General features: G+C 46.2%; 1 protein-coding gene across 1 annotated transcript in view; it reads left to right on the forward strand.

Moving 5' to 3' along the window:
- Window positions 1-14,447, forward strand: part of ACTR6 (actin related protein 6) — a 53,310-nt gene extending 38,863 nt beyond the window's left edge. Inside the window, exons 9-11 of the mRNA XM_075344684.1 lie at window positions 381-552; window positions 5,441-5,579; window positions 14,175-14,447. Coding sequence (XP_075200799.1) covers window positions 381-552; window positions 5,441-5,579; window positions 14,175-14,304 — 441 coding nt within the window. The 3' untranslated portion in view covers window positions 14,305-14,447. The remainder of the gene's footprint in view (window positions 1-380; window positions 553-5,440; window positions 5,580-14,174) is intronic.
- Window positions 14,448-26,052: the final 11,605 nt, after the last annotated feature.

The raw sequence follows: 26,052 nt of genomic DNA on the forward strand, positions 1-26,052 counted from the left end.
TCTGTCTTCTGGAATTTGGAGCTTCAACATGTCAGATTGAAGCTTGCAAGTGTAGCAGATAAACAGAACTGTTGAAAACCCATCTCTTCAAGAAAGCTTACAGCCTGAAATGACCCCCGCAGCCGCCTCACCACCACCGGAGCTGTCGCAACCACGCTACACCTACTCTCTCCTCCCCATTATCCTATAAAATGTAAGCTCACAAGGGCAAGGCCCTCTCTCCCCTCTGAATGAGTCTGTCTACTGTAACATATCTATTTTGTATGTACAGCACCATGGAATCAATGGTGCTCTATAAATAAATATATGAGTGAAATTCTAGATGTCAGGGAAGACTTGGGTGGTGTATTAATGTCTATTGTATTTGTCATTTACAACAGCCAAGGGAAGAGATGGTGTTTAGTGGAAAGACCACCGCTGGAGAGCAGATCCTCCGATTAACTAATGAACGGTTTGCCGTCCCTGAAATACTTTTCCATCCTTCAGACATAGGAATTCAAGAAATGGGTATTCCAGAAGCCATAGTCCATTCCATCCACAATCTCCCTGAAGGTAAGTCAGCAGTGATCATCTGCCTCTTTGTAAATGGACCTGAAACTTGGCTACAAAGGAAACGTATTCCAAAGCAGTCCCTTTGGCAATTTATTACTTTGTCTAAAGATTGATTATTTGTTATATTACTGAAAAAGCCGCTATATAACTGTTGCCGAGGTTGATCAGTTATATGTTCGCTTTATACATCTGGTTATAGCCATATTTAAAGAAGTTGTCCAGTTACCAAAACTGATTTTTTTTTTTTCTGATAAATCTTGCTAATATGTGCCCCTCAACACATCTATTATGTTTTTTCAGCAAAATTACCTTTTATTGTGCACTAGCAGCACATGCTCATTGCTGGCTCCAGCTCTGATGGGGTTAATCTCTCCTCTGACTTCCTGTGTTCAGTTCCTACAAGTCCCAGAATTCTTTGTGGCTCTAGGGCGGTGTCTGGCTTATCTAACACACCCATTGTGTCTAATACACCCACTCTGCTCCCACCCAAACCCTCCTCCCTGCCTCTTCCCAGTGGATGTGCACTGAGATCAATCATACAGAGACAGCAGCAGCTCTACACAGCCAGGGGAAGAAAGTGTGTGTGCGCGTATATACAGTTTGTGTGTGTATATACAGTGTGTGTGCGTATATACAGTGTGTGCGTATATACAGTGTGTGTGTATATACAGTGTGTGAGTGAGTGTGTATGTCATACTCACCTGTCTGCAGGGTCCCGGTGCCATGCCTTCTTCCAGCCCCTGTCTCGGTCCCGCCGCTCTGGCTGTGTGCAGTCTCCCCGGGGCACGCACGAAGCTTGCAGGACCTGGCGGTGGATCACCTGATGCAGTCACCTGACGCATCAGCTGATCGTAGTCTCGCCGGCTTTTTCGCGCCCGGCCGGCTATCAGCTGATCCTGCCATCAGGGGACTTCATCAGCTGATAACCGGCCACTCCTGCAGTGATGGGCCTGGATCAGACTCCGCTGCAGGAGCTGCCGGTAATCAGCACAGACGTGAGTATTTATTTATTTTTTTTTTTGCACTGATGCATTAGCTGATTGTATAATCGGCTTTTATACAATCAGCTAATGTGTCATGTGATTCACATCCTTTAACCTGACACATCATCTGATCGCTTTGCCTTCCAGCAAACTGATCAGATGATATTGGATCCGGATTGGACGGCGCGGGACCCTAACCCAGGATTACTGCGGAGGGGGGTTTATTTCAATAAAGATGGAGTCACTAATTGTGTTGTGTTTTATTTCTAATAAAAATATTTTTCTGTGTGTTGTGTGTTTTTTTTTTTTTTTTTTTATCATTACTAGAAATTCATGGTGGCCATGTCTAATATTGGCGTGACACCATGAATTTCGGGCTTAGGGCTAGCTGATAATATACAGCTAGCCCTAACTCCATTATTACCCGGCTAGCCACCCGGCATCAGGGCAGCTGGAAGAGTTGGATACCGCGCCAGAAGATGGCTCTTCTATGAAAGCGCCATTTTCTGGGGTGGCTTCGGACTGCAATTCGCAGTGGGGGTGCCCAGAAAGCTTGGGCACCCTTCACTGTGGATTCCAATCCCCAGCTGCCTAGTTGTACCCGGCTGGACACCAAAATTAGGCGAAGCTCACGTCATTTTTTTTTTTAAATTATTTCATGAAATTCATGAAATAATTAAAAAAAAAAAAAGGGCTTCTCTATATTTTTGGTTCCCAGCCAGGTACAAATAGGCAGCTGGGGGTTGGGGGCAGCCCGTACCTGCCTGCTGTACCCGGCTAGCATACAAAAATATGGCGAAGCCCATGTCATTTTTTTTTTCTTTTTGGGTAAAAAACTGCATACACTCCTGGATGGAGGATGCTGAGCCTTGTAGTTCTGCAGCTTCTGTCTGCTCTCCTGCATACACTAGTGAATGGAGGATGCTGAGCCTTGTAGTCCTGCAGCTGCTGTCTGCTCTCCTGCATACACTAGTGAATGGAGGATGCTGAGCCTTGTAGTTCTGCAGCTGCTGTCTGCTCTCCTGCATACTATAGTGAATGGAGGATGCTGAGCCTTGTAGTTCTGCAGCTGCTGTCTGCTCTCCTCCATTCACTAGTGTATGCAGGAGAGCAGACAGCAGCTGCAGAACTACAAGGCTCAGCATCCTCCATTCACTAGTGTAAGCAGGAGAGCAGACAGCAGCTGCAGAACTACAAGGCTCAGCATACTCCATCCCGGACTGTATGCAGTTTTTTGCCAAAAAAGAAAAAAAAAATGACGTGGGCTTCGCCATATTTTTGTATGCTAGCCGGGTGCAGCAGGCAGGTACGGGCTGCCCCCAGCTGCCTATTTGTACCCGGCTGGGAACCAAAAATATAGAGAAGCCCTTTTTTTTTTTTTTTTTTTAATTATTTCATGAATTTCATGAAATAATTAAATAAAAAAAAATGACGTGAGCTTCGCCTAATTTTTGTGTCCAGCCGGGCACAACTAGGCAGCTGGGGATTGGAATCCACAGTGCAGGGTGCCCAAGCTTTCTAGGCACCCCCACTGCGAATTGCAGTCCGAAGCCACCCCAGAAAATGGCGCTTTCATAGAAGCGCCATCTTCTGGCGCTGTATCCAACTCTTCCAGCTGCCCTGATGCCGGGTGGCTAGCTGGGTAATAATGGAGTTAGGGCTAGCTGTATATTATCAGCTAGCCCTAAGCCCGAAATTCATGGTGTCACGCCAATATTAGACATGGCCACCATGAATTTCTAGTAATGATAAAAAAACAAAACAAAACACAACACACAGAAAAATATTTTTATTAGAAATAAAACACAACACAATTAGTGACTCCATCTTTATTGAAATAAACCCCCCTCCGCAGTAATCCTGGGTTAGGGTCCCGCGCCGTCCAATCCGGATCCAATATCATCTGATCGGTTTGCTGGAAGTCAAAGCGATCAGATGATGTGTCAGGTTAAACTACGTGAATCACATGACACATCAGCTGATTGTGTAATCGGCTTTTATACAATCAGCTGATGCATCAGTCGAAAAAAAAAATAAATAAATACATACTCACTTATGTGCTGATTACCGGCAGCTCCTGCAGCGATCGATTGGACAGGAGTATGATCCTGTCCCATCGCTGCAGGAGCTGCCGGTAATCAGCTGATGAAGTCCCCTGACGGCAGGAGCAGCTGATAGCCGGCCGGGCGCAAAAAAGCCGGCAACACCGCGAGAATCGATGAGCTGATCCACCGCCAGGTCCTGCAAGCTTCGTACGTGCCCCGGGGAGACTGCACACAGCCAGAGCGGCGGTACCGAGACAGGGGCTGGGAGCGGACATGGCACCGTGACCCTGCAGACAGGTGAGTATGACATTTTTTTTTTCTACTGTTCACTTTGGTTTTCGCCGCTGCCTCCACCTCCCGCCCAGACATGGCGCCGCACGGAGCTGACATGGCACTGGGCGGGTTGTGGACGCAGCGGTGACTGTACCGGGAGGATTCATGCTTCTGTGTTTACCAACAGAAGGAATCCTCTTCCTGTACACGTCACTGTAGTACCCACCCCTTGCGTTTATAGCTGCGTTTTTAGTCATAGAAACGCGGCTATATGCGTTTTTCATTGCGTTGAATATCTTATTGAACTCAATGGGTGAAAAACGCAGTGAAAAACGCAGAAATAATTGACATGCTGCATTTTTGTGGTCAACACAAAAACGCAGCTACAAAAAAAACGCTGTCTGCGGACAGCTGGGGAAGCAATGTCACTGCGTTTTCAGCACAAAAATGTGGTAAAAAACGCCGCAAAAACGCCTAGTGCGCACAATGGCATAGACTTTACTCGGGAAGCAAAGTCATGCAGTTTTCTGAGTAAAAACGCACCAGAAAAACGCGCAAAAACGCCACGAAAAACGCACTGTGTGAACTTACCCTTAGTTGGTGACATGCAGCATCGCAGGTGACAGAGCAGAGCAAGTTGGTGACATGCTCTGCTCTGACACATAGTGTGCTGCATGTCACTGTATCCACTCTGGGACTTGTTGTGCAGGTGACCGGGATGATACATGTCACTAACTGTCTCCACTGTGGTACTTATTCTGCAGGTGAGAGTGTATACAGTTGGTACTATGCAGCAGAAATCACAGAGTGGGGCAGTTAGTGACATGTAGCATCCGGTCACCTGCACAACAAGTCCCAGAATGGAGACAGTGACATGCAGCACACTATGTGTCAGAGCAGAGCATGTCACTGTCTCCACTGTGGGACTTTTTGTGCAGGTGACAGAGTGGAGCAGATTGGTCCCATGCAGCGTCCGGTCACCTGTGCTGCTGGTGGGAGTATATGATCACACTGCCGACACCGCCCGCTCTCCTGACAGCTGAGCACAGCGGGCGGGTGGACAGTGTGATCACATACTTGCGTGACAGGGGGGATTTCAGTGGAGGAAACCCCCCCCTGTACTCCACACTGGCGCCCCGTACCTCCCACAGCTGAATGCTGGTAAGCGCGCGCTCTGCCTTCACCGCTCCACACTGGCGTCCTCCGGATCCTCCCCTCGATGCTGGGCTGTGACGTCAGGTAGTCACCGCCCACAGCCCAGTCAATCACTGTGAGTGGCGCCGGCATCCTGTGACGTACCCGTCTAGTTTGAGAGCCCGGAAATGCCGGGACGTCAGAGGATGCCGGCGGCCACAGCTCCAGGGGGTCATGTGACCGGCACTGAGCGTGCAGGATAGCGCCGCTCAGTGCCAGAAATGGAAACAGAAGCCAATGCAGAAGATGCAGACAATGGTAAGTGAGAATCATTGGGGGGAAAAAAAAAATGGGTGAACCACCCCTTTAAGTGTGTATTCCTTCAATAGACTCGCCTACTTTAGCCCATTTTTTTGCTTAGAATTTAATAGTAATTTTTATTTTTTCTTTTAGAAATGCAACCTCATTTCTTCAAGAACATAGTTCTTACAGGAGGAAACGCATTATTTCCAGGATTCAAAGAGCGGGTGTACTCTGAGGTGCGGAAACTGACTCCAACAGACTACGATGTATCCGTCATATTGCCGCAAAAGTAAGTTTTGTGAACGCAAGCGTAATGAACCAAGATATGAGGTCTCAACTGTGTGCTAAATTTACAAGGGTTGTCTACTAATGGAAAAACCCTTTAATAATGGGCTGAGGGCTTTTAATTTTTATGAATACATTGTTTTTATTGCGGTTTAACCCTGTAACTTTGCCTGGTGTATTAACCACGGTAAAAGGAAATTCTGCATCCTGCCTGCATACAATAGGGCAACACATGTCCAATATGTAGTGAATAGGGGGCAGATCTGGTCCATGTCCATGCTCTGGGCATGTCCCAGACTCAAAGGGATGATGGAACAATGTGGGTTGACAGCGAGGTATTCAACATTTACCTGGTTAGGAATGACATCTTGCATTTTAGGCTATGTGGGACACAGTGGAGCCTCACCCCCAATTCAACTGGCCATAAGTGAAATTCTATACCACTTGAGAAAGTCTGTTGCTAAACATGGGCTGTCGATTAGCCCACTTACAATAGGTGAAGTGGTACAGTGTTTAAACAATGCTACCCTAATGGAAAAAAGGTCTATGTTAAGAGGGGGAGCTGTAGCCAATTTTGGGAAGCAATGGGGGAGACTGGATCGGATGCCTAAGTGTAGTATCCAAAGACCGTGCTAGGGATGTAATTTTTAATTATTTTATTCTAGGATAATCCTTTTACTGTTTTGGTGACAATTCCAATATATTTAAAGGGAACCTGTCATAAATTTGGCGACTATAATCTGCAGCCACCACCAGTAGGTTCTGTTATATACAGTATTCCAGAATGCTGTATATAAGAGCCCAGGCAGCTGTGTAGAATGTAAAAAAAAACACTTATACTCAACTAGGGGGCGGTCTGAGCCAAAGGACATCACTACTCTCCAATCCAGCGCCTCCTATCTGCAGAGAGCTCAGTCTTCCTTCTCCTGAGGCTCATGTGCATGATGCGTCCTACATCATCACACTGGCTGGCACTTTGACCTGCCCGTCTCAGGGCAGATCAAAGTATTGTAAAGCGCATGCGCGGGTGGTCTTTAACCTTTCTTCACGCCTGTGCATTACAGTACTTTGATCTGCCCTCAGCAGGGAAGAGAGAAGTGCGCAAGGCCACAATGCTGGCCTCTGTGGATGAAGTAAGACACTTCATCCACAGTGGGCAGGGTAGAAAGAGGACGGCGACCACCAGAGAGCAGTGACCCCATCGGACCAGACTGTCCCCTAGGTAAGTATTATAAAAGGTTTTTTTTATGTTATACAGAGCGGCCTGGGCTCTTATATACAGCGTTCTGGAATACTGTATATAAGGGCTCAATGATGGTGACTGCAGCTTATAGTTGCTAAATCTGGTGGCAGGTTCCCTTTTAAGTATTGTAACGCTTGTTTATAATTGTATATGTGCTTTTATTGATGTGAATTCCAAACAAGGGAGGGGAGAAGATGGGGTGGGAATAAATGGACGAGGGTAAAGGGCTATTTGTTTTTGCATTAAACCCCTTCACCATCCTCAAATTTTCTATTTTTTCCTCCTCTTCTTCTAAGAGCCATAATTATTATTTTTTTTTTTTGTATTTTTCTTTTTCGCTCCTAATTGGGAGACCCAGACAGTGGGTGTATAGCTACTGCCTCTGGAGGCCGCACAAAGAACTACACTTAAAAGTGTAAGGCCCCTCCCCTTCTGGCTATACACCCTCCCGTAGGAGTACGGATTCCTCAGTTTTAGCTTTGTGCGAAGGAGGTCAGACACGCACGCATAGCTCCATTGTTTTTAGTCAGCAGCAGCTGCTGACTATGTCGGATGGAAGAAAAGAGGGCCCATACAGGGCTCCCAGCATGCTCCCTTCTCACCCCACTGTATGTCGGAGGTGTTTGTAAGGTTGAGGTACCCATTGCGGGTACGGCGGCAGGAGCCCACATGCTGATTCCTTCCCCATCCCTTTTTACAGGGCTCTGGGTGAAGTGGGATTTACTGGTCTCCAGGCACTGAGACCGTGCTCCATCTACAGCCCCTGGAGAAGATGCTGGATGGAGCGGAGTACATCAGGGACATGGCCCTGCTTCCTCAAGGTACTCTGTGTCCCCGTGCATTTGGCGCTCACACCGCAGCATGCTGGGTGTTGTAGTGCGCCGGGGACATCAGCGCTGCGGCGCTTGTGCCATGGCCTCATTCAGCTTCGCTGAAGCAGGCACACTTCTGGGAATCGGTCGCGCCGGCCGCTGGGACTGCGGCGCGGCTGGCACTTGTGGTGCGCCGGGGACTTCAGCGCGGGCCGCGCTTTTACGGCGGCCGCGCTGATAACTCGAGTCCCCGGCTTTTGCGGCCTGCTTCCGTTCGTTCCCGCCCCCAGACCTGCCAGTCAGGAGAGGGGCGGGACGCTGGTCAGTGCATCAGCGCCGAGGGCTGGAGTCGTTTTTACATACTCCAGCCCTCACAATAGGCACAGAGGGGACACTGTTTCCCGCACTTTTGTTTAGGAACTCCCACGGACCGCCCCTCTCCACAGACGCCGGCAGCCATTCCTGCTGACACGCTGAGCTGCAGAGGGGAGCCGGGGAGACCCAGACAAGGAATTCTGCGCCTCTTACCCGCTATTCAGCGGGCGGTAAGCAGCCCTCAGGGCTCACCCCCTCTTGTGCCAGTAGTATTCTTAGTATTTTGTTTCTACAAATACTTTGTATTGCATAGCGCTGGTCGCCCTTTGGCTATAGACTCTCTCACATTGCAGAGAGCCAGCAGCATGTCGTCCGTAAAACGCAAGGGTGCCAAGGCACAGACATTATATGCTTCCTGCACCGCATGTGGGACTTTTCTACCGGCAGGCTCCACGGACCCCCATTGTGTGCAGTGCTCGGCCCCTGCGGCGCTTGCACAGTCGGGACCTCTGCTGGACGTGACCCAGGGTGTACCACCTGTGAATGCTGTCCAGGTGACAGGAACTGAGTTTGCAGCTTTTGCTGACAGAATGTCTCTCACTATGTCACAAATTCTTGACACATTGCGAGCTAGGCCTGTACTTCAGGCCACGGACACTGTGCAATCATTGCCCCCTGGTCCCCCTCAGCTGAATTACCTCCAAGCTCCGGGACGGGCACATACACCTCAGGGTGAAGACTCTGACTCGGACGATGGCCCCGGGCAGCCTAAGCGGGCTCGCTATGACGGGCCTTCACATTCATCTCAATGGTCAGGATCCCAGCGAGATGAATCTATGGGTGATGAGGCGGACGTAACTGATCAGGATTCTGATCCTGGGACCGCTCTCAATCTAGATACACCAGATGGTGACGCCATAGTTAATGATCTTATATTTAACATCAATAAGATGTTAAATATTTCCCCACCAGCTCCTCTTGTAGAGGAGTCAGCTTCGCAGCACGAGAGAATCCATTTCAGATACCCTAAGCGTACATTAAGCACTTTTCTGGACCACGCTGACTTTAGAGACGCAATCCAGAAACCCCACGCTTATCCTGAAAGGCGTTTTTCTAAACGGCTTAAAGATACACGCTATCCTTTTCCCCCTGAGGTGGTCAAGGGTTGGACCCAGTGTCCAAAAGTGGATCCTCCAATTTCCAGGCTTGCAGCTAGATCCTTGGTTGCAGTTGAGGATGGAGCGGCACTTAAAGATGCCACTGACAGGCAGATGGAGCTCTGGCTGAAATCCATCTATGAAGCGATTGGAGCGTCGTTAGCGCCATCTTTTGCGGCCGTATGGGCACTCCAAGCTATCTCAGCCGGGCTTGCGCAAGTCGACTCAGTCACACGTGCATTTGCCCCGCAGGTAGCACCATTGACCTCGCAAATGGCGGCATTTGCGTCGTACGCGATTAATGCTGTTCTTGACGCTACAAGCCGCACGGCAGTGGCGTCAGCCAACTCCGTTGTTTTGCGTAGGGCCCTGTGGTTGAGACATTGGAAAGCAGATTCTCATTCCAAGAAGTGCTTAACCAATTTGCCTTTTTCTCGTGACCGATTGTTTGGAGAGCGTTTGGATGAAATCATCAAACACTCCAAGGGTAAGGACTCATCCTTACCGCAACACAGACAAAACAAACCCCAACAGAGGAAGGGTCAGTCTGGTTATCGGTCCTTTCGAGGACCGGGCAGGTCCCAATTCGCCTCGTCAAAAAAGACTCAAAAAGACCAGAGACGCTCAGATTCTTGGAGGTCTCAGTCACGCCCAAAAAGGACAGCCGGAGGAACCGTTGCCAAGACGGCGTCCTCCTGACTTGCAGTCTCCGATTCCCACACCCGCGGTCGGTGGGAGGCTTTCCCACTTTGGCGACATTTGGCTGTCACGCGTCAAAGACCGTTGGGTGAGGGATATTCTGTCTCACGGGTACAGGATAGAGTTCAGTTCTCGTCCGCCAACTCGTTTCTTCAGAACTTCTCCACCACCAGACCGAGCCGATGCTCTGTTGCAGGCGGTGGCCGCTCTAAAGGCGGAAGGAGTGGTGACCTCCGTCCCTCTTCAGGAACAAGGTCACGGTTTTTACTCCAATCTGTTTGTGGTCCCAAAAAAGGACTGATCGTATCGACCCGTCCTGGATCTAAAGTTGCTCAACAGACACGTAAAAGTCAGGAGGTTCCGGATGGAATCCCTACGCTCCGTCATAGCCTCAATGTCTCAAGGAGATTTTCTAGCATCAATAGATATCAAAGATGCGTATCTCCACGTGCCGATTGCACCAGAGCATCAGCGTTTCCTACGCTTCGTCATACACGACGAACACCTGCAGTTCGTAGCGTTACCTTTCGGTCTGGCAACAGCCCCCCGGGTCTTCACCAAAGTCATGGCAGCAGTAGTAGCTGTTCTGCACTCGCAGGGTCACTCGGTCATCCCGTATCTAGACGACCTGCTTATAAAGGCACCCTCTCAAGAGGCATGCCAGCACAGTCTGAAGGTGGCACTAGACACTCTCCAGAGTTTCGGGTGGATTATCAACTTTCCAAAGTCTCATCTAACCCCGACCCAATCTCTGACTTATCTTGGCATGGAGTTTCATACTCTCTCAGCGATAGTGAAGCTTCCACTGGACAAGCAGTGCTCGCTACGGACTGGAGTGCAATCTCTCCTTCAGAGCCAGTCGCACTCACTGAGGCGCCTCATGCATTTCCTAGGAAAGATGGTAGCAGCAATGGAGGCAGTCCCGTTCGCGCAGTTTCATCTGCGCCCTCTACAATGGGACATTCTACGCCAATGGGATGGGAAATCGACGTCCCTCGACAGGACTGTCTCCCTCTCTCAGACTGCCAAGGACTCTCTGCGTTGGTGGCTTCTCCCCACCTCATTGTCACAGGGAAAGTCGTTCCTTCCCCCGTCCTGGGCAGTGGTCACGACGGATGCGAGCCTATCAGGGTGGGGAGCGGTGTTTCTCCACCACAGGGCTCAGGGGACGTGGACTCAGGAAGAGTCCACCCTGCAGATCAATGTTCTGGAAATCAGAGCAATCTATCTTGCCCTGCGAGCCTTCCAACAATGGCTGGAAGGCAAGCAGATTCGGATTCAGTCGGACAATTCCACGGCGGTGGCGTACATCAACCACCAAGGGGGAACACGCAGTCGCCAAGCTTTTCAAGAAGTCCAGCGGATTTTGACGTGGGTGGAAAGCAGAGCGTCCACCATATCCGCAGTTCACATCCCAGGCGTGGAAGACTGGGAAGCAGACTTTCTCAGTCGCCAGGGCATGGACGCAGGAGAATGGTCCCTTCACCCGGACGTGTTTCAGCAGATCTGTTGCCGCTGGGGGACGCCGGACGTCGATCTGATGGCGTCACGGCACAACAACAAGGTCCCAGTTTTCATGGCACGGTCTCACGATCACCGAGCACTGGCGGCAGACGCCTTGGTTCAGGATTGGTCGCAATTCCGACTCCCCTATGTGTTCCCACCTCTAGCATTGTTACCCAGAGTTCTCCGGAAAATCAGGTCCGACTGCCATCGAGCCATACTCGTCGCTCCAGATTGGCCAAGAAGGTCGTGGTACCCGGATCTGTGGCATCTCACGGTAGGCCAACCGTGGACACTACCAGACCGTCCAGATTTGCTGTCTCAAGGGCCGTTTTTCCATCTGAATTCTGCGGCCCTGAACCTGACTGTGTGGCCATTGAGTCCTGGATCCTAGCGGCCTCAGGTTTATCTCATGAAGTTGTTGCCACAATGAGACAGGCTAGAAAACCATCCTCAGCTAAGATCTATCACAGGACGTGGAAGATATTCTTAGCGTGGTGCTTGGCTCAAGGGTTTTCTCCCTGGCCATTTGCATTGCCAATTTTTCTTTCCTTCCTGCAGTCTGGGTTGGAAAAAGGTTTGTCGCTTAGCTCTCTTAAGGGTCAAGTCTCCGCGCTATCCGTATTCTTTCAGAAGCGCTTGGCACGGCTTTCTAAAGTACGCACGTTTCTCCAAGGAGTTTGTCATATCGTTCCTCCTTACAGACGGCCATTGGAACCCTGGGATCTGAACAAGGTTCTCATTGCTCTCCAGAAGCCGCCTTTCGAGCCTTTGAAAGAGGTTTCCCTTTCTCGGCTTTCACAAAAGGTAGTTTTTCTTGTGGCGGTCACGTCTCTTCGAAGAGTGTCCGAGCTAGCGGCGTTATCTTGCAAATCTCCCTTCCTGGTGTTTCACCAAGACAAGGTAGTACTGCGTCCAATTCCAGAGTTTTCTCCCAAGGTGGTTTCTTCCTTTCATCTCAATCAGGATATCACTTTGCCATCTTTGTGTCCGCATCCAGTTCACCAATTTGAAAAGGGTTTACATCTGTTGGACCTGGTGAGAGCACTCAGGATTTACATTTCTCGCACGGCGTCTCTACGCCGTTCTGATGCGCTCTTTGTCCTAGTCGCTGGTCAGCATAAGGGATCGCAAGCTTCCAAATCCACCCTGGCGCGGTGGATCAAGGAACCAATTCTTCACACATACCGTTCTGCTGGGCTTCCGATTCCATCTGGACTGAAGGCCCATTCTACCAGAGCCGTGGGTGCGTCCTGGGCATTGCGGCATCAGGCTACGGCTCAGCAAGTGTGCCAGGCGGCTACCTGGTCGAGTCTGCACACGTTTACCAAACACTATCAAGTGCATACCTACGCTTCGGCAGATGCCAGCCTAGGTAGACAGGTCCTTCAGGCGGCGGTGGCCCACCTGTAGGAAGAGGCTGTCTGACAGCCCGTTCATGTGGTATCTTTTTACCCACCCAGGGACTGCTTTTGGACGTCCCACTGTCTGGGTCTCCCAATTAGGAGCGAAAAAGAAGAAGGGAATTTTGTTTACTTACCGTAAATTCCTTTTCTTCTAGCTCCAATTGGGAGACCCAGCACCCGCCCTATTTGTTCTTAGGGTTTCGTTTTTCGGGTGCACATGTTGTTCATGTTGTTTCTTAAGTTCTCCGATCTTGTTATCGGATTGAATTTGTTTTTGAAACTGTTATTGGCTTTCCTCCTTCTTGCTTTGGTACTAAAACTGAGGAATCCGTACTCCTACGGGAGGGTGTATAGCCAGAAGGGGAGGGGCCTTACACTTTTAAGTGTAGTTCTTTGTGCGGCCTCCAGAGGCAGTAGCTATACACCCACTGTCTGGGTCTCCCAATTGGAGCTAGAAGAAAAGGAATTTACGGTAAGTAAACAAAATTCCCTTCTTTTCTGTCAATATTGCCTTATGAGGGCTTGTTTTTTTGTGGGATGAGAACTTTTTGGAATAGAACCATTTTAGTTTTACCGTAAAGTGTAGAGGAAAATGAGAAAAAAGGTCCAGGTGCAGTGAAATTGCAAAAAAGTGTTTTTTGGGTTTTTTATTTACCATGCTCACTATAGTAAAATAACCTGGTATTATGATTCCCCGGGTCAGTATGAGTATGTAGATAACAAACATGTATAGTTTTACTTTTATCTAAGTGGTAAAAAAAAAATTTCTGAAGCTTGTAAAAAAAAAAAACCCAACAAAATATTGTGCTTTTGTCGCCATTTTCAGAGACCTGTAGCGGTTTCATATTTCAGGATCTGGGGCTCAGCAATAACTTATTTTTTTTCTTTTCTTGAGCTGGCGTTTTTAATTACATCGTTTTTACATAGATGCAATGTTTCGATCGCCTGTTATTGCATTTAAATGCAATGTTGCGGCGACCAAAAAGCCCGTATTTTTGGCATTTGTAATGTTTTTCTCACTACAATGTTTTCCGATCAGATTAATTGATGTGATATTTTGATTGGTCATTTCTGAAAGCGGCAAAACTAAATGTGCATTTTATTCTCAACGGGGCAAAAGGGAGGTGATCTTAACTTTTTTTTTTTTTTTATTTAATATTTTTTAAAAACCCTTTTAATGTTATACTGATTTTACTAGTCCCACTAGGTGACTTTATGACTGCACAGTCCGATAGTTTCTCCTGATGCTTCAGCATCGCTCTGATCAGGAGAAATGCTGTGTTACGGCGCTCTGCCAGCATAGATAGGAAACACGACATGACAGCGACAGGGGTCATCAGGCCTACATATGTCCTAAGTCGTGAAGGGGTTAATAGCAGAGATCAAAAGAAAGATATGGCCTTATATAACCAATTTCTTTAGACTACCTGCTTATTTTTTTTTTCTTTTTTTTTCCTCTTTTAGTCCTATTACATACTCTTGGGAAGGAGGAAAGTTAATATCGGAAAACGATGATTTTGAAGACATGGTGGTGACCAGAGAGGAGTATGAGGAAAATGGCCATGAGATTTGTGAAGAGAAATTTGATATCTAGTTTATTTATACTGTCTTGTAAATATCTTTTTAACCCATTTTTTTACTCATGTAAATAGAAGCTTGTCAGATATTTATTAGATACATGTGTTGTCATTATTAATCCTTTGTATGCATTAAAGGCAATAATGAATCACATACCGATCTCTGATGGTCATGTAGAATAATTTCCATTACTTATACTTGTACCAATCTCACAAAAGCATCTGGGTCTTGAAGGACCTACTTAAATCTTAAATAGGTCTGTAATGAGGGATGTGCATTGAAGGCCTGGTTCGCAGATATCTTATTAAAGGGGTTGTCCGGTGCCCTTTCGTTCCCGATCTGTAGGTGAGCAGTGTTGATGGTAATCTGCGTACATACATTTTTCCTATTCTGCATTTCTATTTGTACAGTGCCAATAGTGTTGCATCTTCAGATACCTTCAGGACGTTTGCATGATCAGCAGTAGGCTTCATGCACCAGTCTTGTTAGGTGGAAAGCTGGCCATTCACACGAGAGAGCTGCTGGTGAAAGCTGGCCATTCACACGAGAGAGCGGCTGGTGAAAGCTGGCCATTCACACGAGAGAGCGGCTGGTGAAAGCTGGCCATTCACACGAGAGAGCTGCTGGTGAAAGCTGGCCATTCACACGAGAGAGCTGCTGGTGAAAGCTGGCCATTCACACGAGAGAGCTGCTGGTGAAAGCTGGCCATTCACACGAGAGAGCTGCTGGTGAAAGCTGGCCATTCACACGAGAGAGCTGCTGGTGAAAGCTGGCCATTCACACGAGAGAGCTGCTGGTGAAAGCTGGCCATTCACACGAGAGAGCTGCTGGTGAAAGCTGGCCATTCACACGAGAGAGCTGCTGGTGAAAGCTGGCCATTCACACGAGAGAGCTGCTGGTGAAAGCTGGCCATTCACACGAGAGAGCTGCTGGTGAAAGCTGGCCATTCACACGAGAGAGCTGCTGGTGAAAGTTATCACTGCTGATACACAAGACTTTGGCTTGGTTGAGTGTATTGTATTTTTGTTTTTTGTTTTTTCCACAGGGAGAGAAACAAAAGATGCTGCTAGATCCTTTTGGCAGTAACTTATCTTCTCTGAAAATGAAAAGAAATTCCAAACTCTTAATCTTTCTCAACATCAACTGTCAGAAGTCCCCAATAGATACCAGATAGTCATCCAGTTTGGATGAAATTGGGTACTTCAGACAATTGTTCATCTAACATGTATTGGGGACCTTCGGTATCGTAAAACTCCTTGCCTCTGGCTTAGATACATGGTTCTGCCTCAAACATGATAGGATTAAAGGGAACTAACCAGCAGGATTTTCATATATAAAGTAAAGCCGTGCTATATACTGGCACTAGGGTGCTGAATGTAAGAATGGCTTTTGTTCAGAGATTGGATGTTTCATTTCAGAAATATGTGCAAGTAAAGTTCCAGCAATACAGTTCTACTTGATTGACAGGTGCCACAGGGGTGGGAATATGTGGGTCGGGTTTTTGCTATCAATTCCCACCAGTCTGTCCTCCTGGCCTTCCTACCCCGGTCACTGTCATAGACGTTAATTCCTGCGCCGGCAAATAGACAGGGGTGTGAATAGATATCAAGACCTGACCCACATTTTCCCTTCCTGTTGCACCTGTCAATCAAATAGCAGTGCATTGCTGGAACTTTACTTGCACAAGTTTCTGAAATAAAACAACCAATCTCTCAACAAAAGCTATGCTTACATTCAGCATCCTAGTGCCAGTATAGCACTGCCTCTACCTTTATATGTAAAAAGGTCTCGTCTGATGACCTTTGCAGACGCAGCAGTAAAGCCTCATTCAGACGTGCGAATGAGGCTGAACACTGACTGAACACAGCAAGGTGATGAGTACACTGTTGAGCTTTGGACACTACGGTGAACACAGGTTGTGCAACCTGACACTGTACTACTACTGCCAGGCTACAGCGATCTTCTCATTCCTGAAAGAGGTCACTGGCACAGCTCTGTACTAGCAGGACTATAACAATACCTTTTTCCAGTGGTGAGAACAGCTCAGTAGCCTGACATTAGTAGTACAATGGGTTGATTGGAATAGGGTCTTAAGCCTGCTTTACACGGTACAATTACGCACGTTCAATTTTTTTACCGTGTCGCACAAACTTTTAATTGCCGTCACACGTACTTGCCCTTCCATACGACCGATGTGGGCGGCAAACATCCACTTCCTGGAGTGGGAGGGACGTTCGGCGTCATGTGGCAGCCGGCCAATAGAAGCGGAGGGGCAGAGATGAGCGGGACGTAAACAGCCCGCCCACCTCCTTCCTTCTGCATTGCCGGTGGGAGCTGCGGGACGCAGGTAAGCTGCAGTTCATCGTTCCCGTGGTGTCACACACAGCGATGTGTGCTGCCTCGGGAACATTCAACAACCTTATGTACAATTTTTAGCTTTTGAACGACGTGTATGCGATGAACGGTTTTTCGTTCAATCGCACGTAGCTTTTACACGCTACAATATTACTTACGATGCCGGATGTGAGTCACTTACGACGTAACCCCGCCGACACATCGTAAGATTTATTGTAGCGTGTAAAGCCCGCTTTATCCTTACAAATTGAATGAAGGAGATAAGAAAATTGCTCACTTGATTTGGTTGTGCAACCACATATCACAAAGAAGGCTGCATCAGACCCAAGATATTGAGGAAAGACTTGGGTTGATTCCTGTGCTGCCAAAATGTAGAACTGTGGATGGATAGTCGGATCCTTGAGTAAATATGATGTAGTTTGTCAACATGTTTTGAACTTGTGTAAAGATTTCTTCTTCAGGTCAAACCACAGATAAGACACGTGCATGTTTTTTTGCAACCTCCGTTGCATCCATTGAACGCCTTTTAGAAGGATTGTTAATTTTATTACTTTCGTGATTATCATATACATTATCAAATAACACTTTCCATATTTTATTTTAATTTTTTTTATATATATTTCTTGTAAGAAAAAAAATCCCTTGACTATAGACTGTAACACTTAATAGTTAGCAGCTTAGATCCAGAATAGCAGTGTTCTCATGCACTCAGGTGACCTCAGCCAGTTCCCTTTCCCCGGCTTCAGGCAGCACTGGGACTCCAACAGAACTGAGTAAAATACCCTCCTTTTTAACCTGACCCAGATTCGGTCCAGCTGAAAGGGAAATCCCTTTTTCCTCCTATGGCTTTGAGACTACTCCAATCATTCCCTTTGACATTCTTTCATCACTCATCTATTTCCATGGCACTTACTCCTTGACAGCATCACTCCCCCCATCTCCTTTCTAAATTCATTATTATTTAGCACTAATTACTCCTTTGCAGTATTTCAGAAGAATTGCAAATATTGTCGTTAAAGGGAATCTGTCACCAGGTTTTTGCCACCTAATCTAATAGCTGCATAACGTAGGGGCAGAGATCCTAATTCCAGCGATGTCACTTACTGGGCTGCTTGGTATAGTTTTGATATTCTACTGCTGATTTAAACAGTGATTTTATTAGAGGACATGCTTGGCGTGCTGCCAGGTAGTCCAGCATAGTCATGAGCTCTGTAACTGCTTGATCTGCAGCAGAGAAAATTGATTTTTATCAAAATGACAGCAAACAGCTCAATAAGTGATACATCGCTGGAATCAGGGTCTCTGTCTCTACATTATACTGATCTCAGATGAGGTAGCAAAAACCTGGTGATAGATTCCTTTTCAGTAGAAAAACAATTCTATTAAAGTGGTTGTCCACTACTTGGTTGTACAACACCTTCTCATTCCTCTTGTTCCCTATCCCTGCTATTCCATAGAAATAAATAAGCCTATACTCGCCTGCAGTGTGGCTGTGGTTCCAGTGATGTCTAAAGTCGCATTCCCAGGGGCCACATGACTAATCAGCGCTGTCTTCCTTCACCCCGCCTTTGGACATTTCAGCAGGAAGTCAGTGCAACGCTCACATCCTGTTAAAATGTCTGATGGAGCTGATTAGTCACGAAGCTCAAGTGTCATAATGTCATGTGGGCCCCATAAACTTGCTTTTATACATCACTGGAACTGTGGCTGCATCGGTAGTGAGCAGAATCGGACTGGCTACCAGAGGAACTGCCAGTAATACCAGTCCTGGCTGCGGTTACCTGGATTGAACTCCGGAGCTCTCACCTGGCTCCGGAGTTCAGCGCAGCCTGTCCACAGCTGTGACATGAATGGAACTGCAATCGCCAAGGAATCAGTCGGCGCTCATGGTTCAGTCCTGCAAACCCTGAGTTCAGTCCAGGCTGCACTCCTGAGCTCAGGTGAGGGCTCCGGAGTTCAATGCAGGTAACTGCAGCCAGGACTGGAATAGCTGATGGTTCCTCCGGTAGCCAATCCGACACTGGTAGCGAGTATAGGCTTATATTTATGGGGGCAAATGTGGGGAATCAGAAGGGGTTGTCCAAGTAGTGGACAACCCCTTTAACGCTATCCCAGTACCACCTCTTCCACGGTGGTTCACCGAGGTCATACCACTCCAAACCACTAAAATACGCAGAAACAGGTTCAATTCCCTTCCTGACTTTAATATTATTTGTAACTTTTCCAATTAACTTACACCTAACAAAAACATAGCAATTTTATTCATGGTCCTTGCCTATTCAGTATTTCTGGCCAGTTTTCTTTGTGTTTTTGAGAAACTGTTCTTTTTACAAACTATTTAATCTGACAATTGCGGAGTCATATGACATCCCAGCGGTTTGATGTTTCGCACTCCATTTTAAACGTATCGCCTACGTAAACATACTCAATCTCTGATATTTGCTGTTAGAATCTTCACATGGCTTTGAAATGCAATGACAAAACTGATAGAGCCAGATGTTTACGTTGCATTTTATCTCTCCATGGCTCTACATTTTGGTAGCGCAGGAATCAACCCATTCTTTCCACAGAATTTTCAGCAGTACAATATCAGGCTTGCAGACCTGTGCTCATCATGGCTGCCTCTGGTCACTGCTCACTATTGAATTTGTAGGTATGCACACATTGGAGACCTACAATAAAATGGTTTTTGGCTGCCCTACAACTGTGAACTGGAAAGCCAGAGGGTGTGTGCTCAATTGACAACGAAAACAGCCAAAGTATAGATGTGGTTGGACACAAATTACAGTCTCCACTGGCCCGCAGCTGCATTATTTGCAATGTGTTAGCCCGCTGGTGTCAGAGCAATATCGGCGTCATTTTAATGAAGACCTAATTACTTTGGCAATGCGCACGTGCCACCAACAGCAGCAATGTTGGTGTGGTGCAATAGTTAAAGAAATGAGGGCATGTAGTACAAGATGCAGGAGGAATATATACAAAAGGACCCCACTCCCCGATGTGCATTTCTTCAAATTTGATCAAAGATGTTACAGCAACCAAACATCCCATCTTCCAACAGATATGCCTGGATTCAGCATCCTAGTGACAGTATGGCACTGCCTTTACGTTTTATAGCAAAATCCTGCTGGTTGGTTCTCTTCAAGGTATAAGCAGGTGTCTTTTTCATGGAAATCCGCACCAAAAAAAGTAAGCGGCTAAAAGAAGCATTGGGCATTTCCTGCAGAGAAGTAGCTCTTTACTAACAATACAAGTCAAGAGGAAGCTCAAAAGATATGAGCGTTTTTTTGTTTTCCGAGGGAACTGATCAAACACTGAAGCAGTTCCAACTCCAATATTAAATCATCAGCATCACTCAATGAACTGTCAAATACTGATAATGAAAAAATCCAAACATCTGTTCTCAAAATAATCGACATGACAATTTTATTTTCACGTACAGAACAAAACTTTAATGACTTATTACTTTGATGCATATACTCATACAGAAAAACAAAACCCCCCCCATTATCATGATTAAATTAGTTTTATTTTCCATGGAAAAACAATGGGTTAACTTTGTATATAAAATTCAATTAACAATAATCCCCCCCCCATTACAGATTTTATTAAAAACAAAACCCTCAATGTTGGTTGGGTATGTAGGAAAAATGCAAAATAGTTTTTATCTCCTAAAAAAATTGACTTTCTTTGTCGCTCCATTGGGAGACCCAGACAATTGGGTGTATAGGCTATGCCTCCGGAGGCCGCACAAATTATTACACTAAAAGTGTAAAGCCCCTCCCCTTCTGCCTATACACCCCCCGTGCTCCCACGGGCTCCTCAGTTTTTTGACTTCTCCGCTGTACACCGGTGTATACAATGCAGTTAACAGTTTATCAATAGCTGTGGTTATTGATTGTTACCAAATGACAGCTATGATATGGTGCTGAGAAATCTATCAACCATTAAATTAGAACTATGAATAAGTGCTAACATTCTGGTAACTGACATATATATCTATATTCCAGGTCAGTTGTCTTCTGATAACACTAGCAATAATAAAGCCTATCGCTATCAGGAGGTGAAATTGTGTTGGCTCCAGAACAGCTACTTTTGATGGCGCTTTTAGTGGACTACTTATTTGTGATATATGGAAAGGCCAGATCCATATCCCCTATTAGGACTGTATTCCCTCATCACCATTCAAGTATCAGTGTTCTGCATAAAACCTATCTCCCTTTAATTTATCATAAGAAATAAAAAAACAAAAATTTATATTATCAAAGATCTACACATACAAAATTATTTGCACTTATCCCATAAAGAGGAATTTCTATATAAGACTATGACATTTGCATAGCCTCTTTTATACTAAAAGGCAGAATAAATTAGTATAGTATGGCTGACAGTGTTAGCACCCTGAAATTAAGTTAAGTTATGTCCTACACATGTTTGTGTGTATGAGAACAACACAAAAGAAAAGGAGCAAATTGGACACAATTTCACACAAACCCCCCCCCCCCCCCAAATTAGTATTTCAAAATTGTTGACACCTTTAGAAAATTGTGGGTAAACATCTTTGAATGAGCATCACATGTTTGTTACTTGCCACAGGTGAATTTGTTTCAATGTGGGCAATATCACCTGAAACGAAATAAAGTGGGGAGACGTTTAAAAGGGAACCAAACATCAGCATTTTCCTATATAAGGTGCAGCCAGTGCAGTACTGGCACTATCAGGCACATTGTGTACATACCATCAGGGGGCAGCTCGGGTGTTTAGGCTGTGAAATCCAACTTTATAAAGTTATCAATGTTTTTAATTGACGTGTGCACCTCTGCTGCGAATATCTGGGCGGGTTATGCACGTGGATTCCCGCCCCCCTGCTCCTCCCTCTCTCTGGCCGTATGTAAATTTCTCAGTTACAAGGCATCAGAGTTAGCGCCTGCGCATAGCGCTCATCTCCGGCGCTGTGTTTCTGAAGCCCACAGTATTATTGTGCATGAGAGGGCGGTGCATGCGCCTTCGCTTCTTCAGATCTGTTGTGACCGCGGGAGAGCGCGCAGTCACAACAGGACTGGAGAACAGCTGATCTTACCCCAATTAGCTGCAGCAGACGTCTCCTACGATATCGTCTGCTGCAGCTAATCGGTAAGATCAGCTGTTTTCCAGTCCAGATCTGAAGAAGCGAAGGCGCATGCACTGCCCTCTCATCCACAATAATACTGTGGGCTTCAGAAACATGGCGCCGGAGATGAGCGGTATGCGCAGGCGCTAACTCCGACGCCATGTAACTGAAGATTAGAAATTTACATACAGCCACAGGGAGGGAGGGAGGGAGGAACAGGCGGCGGGGTGCGGGAATCCACGTGCATAACCCGCCCGGATATTAGCAGCAGAGGTGCGCACGTTAATCAAAAACATGATGAATTTTCAAACTTTATAAACTTGGATTTCACAGCCTACACATCCAAGCTGCCCACTAATGGTATGTACAGCCTGTGCCTGATAGTGCCAGTACTGCACTGGCTGCACCTTCTATATGAAAATGCTGATGTTTGGTTCCCTTTAATCAATCTTTGCATTGTGTGTCTGTGTGTGCCACAGTAAGCATGGAGAACAGAAAGACAGTTCTTTTCTCTAAGGCCCTGTGCGCACTAGACGGAATTTCCCACCGATTTGCTGCATATTTCGCTGCAGAAAATGTTCATAACATCTCTGCAGTGATTCACTAGCAAATCCTATGGGGGGGGGGGGGAAAGTGCGCACTAGGCGGATTTTGACAGCTGCATGTTTTGCTGCGGAATTCCAGCAGCAAAAACAATTGCATGTCAATTCTTTTCTGCAGGTAGCTGCGGGACTGGCTACCCGAGGAATCTCCAGTAATGCTAGGCCTAGATTCAGTTACCTGCACTGAATTCCGGAGCTGTCACCTGAGCACTGGAGTGCAACGTAGACTAAACTGCAGCGCCAAGTGATTGATTCTCCGGCGATTGCAGTTTAGTTCAGGCCGGGCTGATCTCCGAAGCTCAGGTAACAGCTGTAGAGAGGCCGGGCTGTACTCCTGGCTGCCACCTGAGCTCCGGAGATCAGTCCGGCCTGAACTAAACAGCAATCGCCGGGGAATCAATCACTCGGCGATCGCAGTTTAGTCTAGGCTACACTCCAGAGCTCAGGTGGGAGCTCCAGAGTTCAGTGCAGGTAGCCGCGGCCAGGCCTGGTATTACTGGAGATTCCTCCAGTAGCCAGTCCAACGCTGGCTGCGGCATTTCCGCAACAAATCCGCAGCAAAAGGCAAACAAACCACATGCGGATTTGGATGCAGATTTCGGTGCGGTATTTTCCCGCAGGTGCGGAAACCTTACTGAGCCTCCGGAATTTTAAGAAAATTCCTTTTTCTAGTGCGCACAGGGCGGCCCTGTGTGCACGGTGCATTTTTTTTTTAGGTAGGTTTCACTGCATGTTTTGCTGCAGAAAATGTTCATTACCTTTTTGCAGTCCTTCCCCAGCAAAACCTATGGTTTAAAAAAAAAAAAAAAAAAAAAAAAGTGCTGTGCGCACTGCGTTTTTTTCACCAACAGGTTTTGCTGCGGAATTAATGAGCATGTCACTTCTTTTCTACAGGTACCTACGGTATGTTACCCCATTGATTGTAATGTAATCATGAAATACCGCAGGGAATAACGCAGGTAGCAAATTGTGTGCGTTTCATTGCGTTTTCCTGCGCTATTCCCGCGGTATGTTGCATTTTTCGGGACATAATATTCATCACTAACCTATGTTTTGCAGCGAAGTGATGTCCTTATGACAGGAAGAGGAAGTTGGGCAGAGAGTAAACACAGATCACACTCACACACATACACATACATATAAAATGCACATAGAAATCAAATGTACATATTAAAAATAAAAGGAAAAAAAAAAGCCGTGGGCTCTGCCATATTTTTACCGTTCAGCCAAGGTAAGCACACAGCGGCGGCCCAGTATTCTCAGTTTGGGGAGGGCAAGGGCCAGGGTTAATGCCATCCCCCCCTTAGCCAAGAATATCAGCCCGCAGCTGCCCCGAGAATGTCGCATCTATTATGCGACAGTCCCGGTGTGTTACCGGCTCTTCCCAATTGCTGTGATGCGGTGGCGATCGGGGTAATAAGGAGTTAATGGCAGCCCATAGCTGCCATTAAGTCCTAGGTTAATCATCTATGAAACACCTTCTATGATTAATCTGTAAGTAAAGTAAATACACACACTGAAAAAAATCCTTTATTTGAAATAAAACAAAAATTCCCCCTCTTTCACTACTTTATTAACCCATCCAAAACACACAACTCTGGCATAATCCACATGAGGTTCCACGACGCTTGCATACTGATTCAGTGGTGTCTGACACATAGTACTCAATGCAGCCCCGTTACGAGGCTGCAGAGGAATCTCCAGGTCATTTCTCAGTCAGTAATGTCAACACATTAACGCTCGCGAGAACTTCACGGCCTCACAAGCGGTAAGAGGGGTTTTTTTTTCTTCAATGTGCTTTATTGCATTGAATGCATAAAAAAAAGATGTACCAATCCGCGGTAAAACCACATGCGTTTTTTGACCGTAGGTGCAATAATCTTTCAGAGGGTGCAGAATTTTCTTAAGAAAATTTCAATTTCTAGTGCGCACAGGGCCTAAGGACTTGAGAACCAAAATTATTGAAAAAAAATCAACAAGTTCAAGGTTACAAGTCCAGTTCCAGAGATCTAGATGTTCCTTTGTCCACAGTGCCCCATATAATCTAGACGTTAAGAACCCATGGCGTTGTAGCTAATCTCCCTGGGAGGGGATGGCATAGCAAAATTGATTAACGTTTGCAGCTCAGGATTGTCCAGATGGTAGATAAACAGGTCCAACCAAGTTTCAAAGAAATTCAAGTGACCTCCAGGCTCAGGGTGCAGCAGTGTAAGCGCAAACTATCTGTTGAGATTTTAATAAAATGAAAGAGGAGGAGACCCAGGAGGACTCCTTGGCTGACACAAATACATAAAAGCTAGAGACTTTAGTATGCCAAAAAGTACATAAGCCAAAATCCTTCTGGGAAAGTGTCTTGTGGACAGATGAAACCAAAATTGTAGAATGATGTGATTTACCAAAATGCTCTGTTTCCTGAAGATGGAACAAGTCCTACAAACAAAAAGAACAGTGAATCTCCACCATGTATGACTGTAGGTACTAAGATGTTTTGCAACCTCTGGCACTAGGTGTCTTGACTGTGCAAGGCATCATGAAATCTGAAGATTACCAAAGGATTTTGGGTTACATTGTAGTGCCCAGCGTTGGAAAGCTGGGTTTGCGTCATGGGTCTTCCAGCAGGACAATGACCCCCAAACATACTTCAAAAACCACCCAGAAATAGATGGAAACAAAGCACTGGAGAGTTCTGAAGTGTCCAGAAGTGAGTCCAGATCTAAATCCCATTGAACACCGGTGGATAAATCCTACACTTGCTGTTGCGAGATGGCATCCTTCAAATATGAGAGACCTGGAGCAGTTTGCAAAAGAAGAGTGGTCCAAAATTCCAGATGAGAGGTGTAAGAAGTTTGTTGCTGATTATAGGATGCGATTAATTGCAATTATTACAAAATAGGTGCAACCAAATATTGCATTTTTGTCCGGACCATTTTGTGGGGTTTGTGTAAAATTATGTCCAAACCTTTTTCTCTTTTTTTTTTTTTTCTTGTGTTGTTCCAATACACACAAAATAATCAATGTATGACAAAACATATAATTGCAATCATTTTTTGGGAGAAATACTTCATTTTCTGGAACAATTTCAAGGGTGCCAACAGTTTTACCCATGACTGTATAGAACATAAAATTCAGAAAAAATGGTCTTAGAAAGCAGCTTTGACACATCTGTTCTGTTAAACATCAGTCTTCAGTGTCACAGAGCAACATAGTGCTATTGCTTCTATTGCTTGTGAAGTGGGTGGTACAAGTTTAGAATTTCAAGGCTTCCCTCTTCCAAAATCAGCACCACTCATGTGCGCGGGTTGTGTGTGCCATTGCCATCTAATCAGATTAATTTTAATGGAATAGAACTTCGGAAAAAGACACAACCCACTGTCAGGTATTCCAGAGTCTCTGGAAGAAAACTTCTAAGTTTTTTTCTTAGCCTGAACGCCTACTTCAGGCTATATTCGCACGTTGTGTTTTTGTAGCATTTATTTTGCTGCTTTTTTATGCAAAGTAAAAGTTGCTATATACAGTACCAGCAAAAAGTTATGATTTCAGAAAGCTCATATACACAATTGCTTTATTTTTTCCTGATTGAATTGGAAAAACGCTGCATTTTTTTGAGACGCTTTTTCACCATAAAAAGGAAGGAGGAAGTGGAAAAACGCAACTCAGGAGAGATGTCCACTCTTCTGGAGTAGATGCTAGATGTACT

The sequence above is a fragment of the Anomaloglossus baeobatrachus genome, chromosome 4, assembly GCF_048569485.1.
Source record: "Anomaloglossus baeobatrachus isolate aAnoBae1 chromosome 4, aAnoBae1.hap1, whole genome shotgun sequence".
Taxonomy (NCBI): Eukaryota; Metazoa; Chordata; class Amphibia; order Anura; family Aromobatidae; genus Anomaloglossus; species Anomaloglossus baeobatrachus.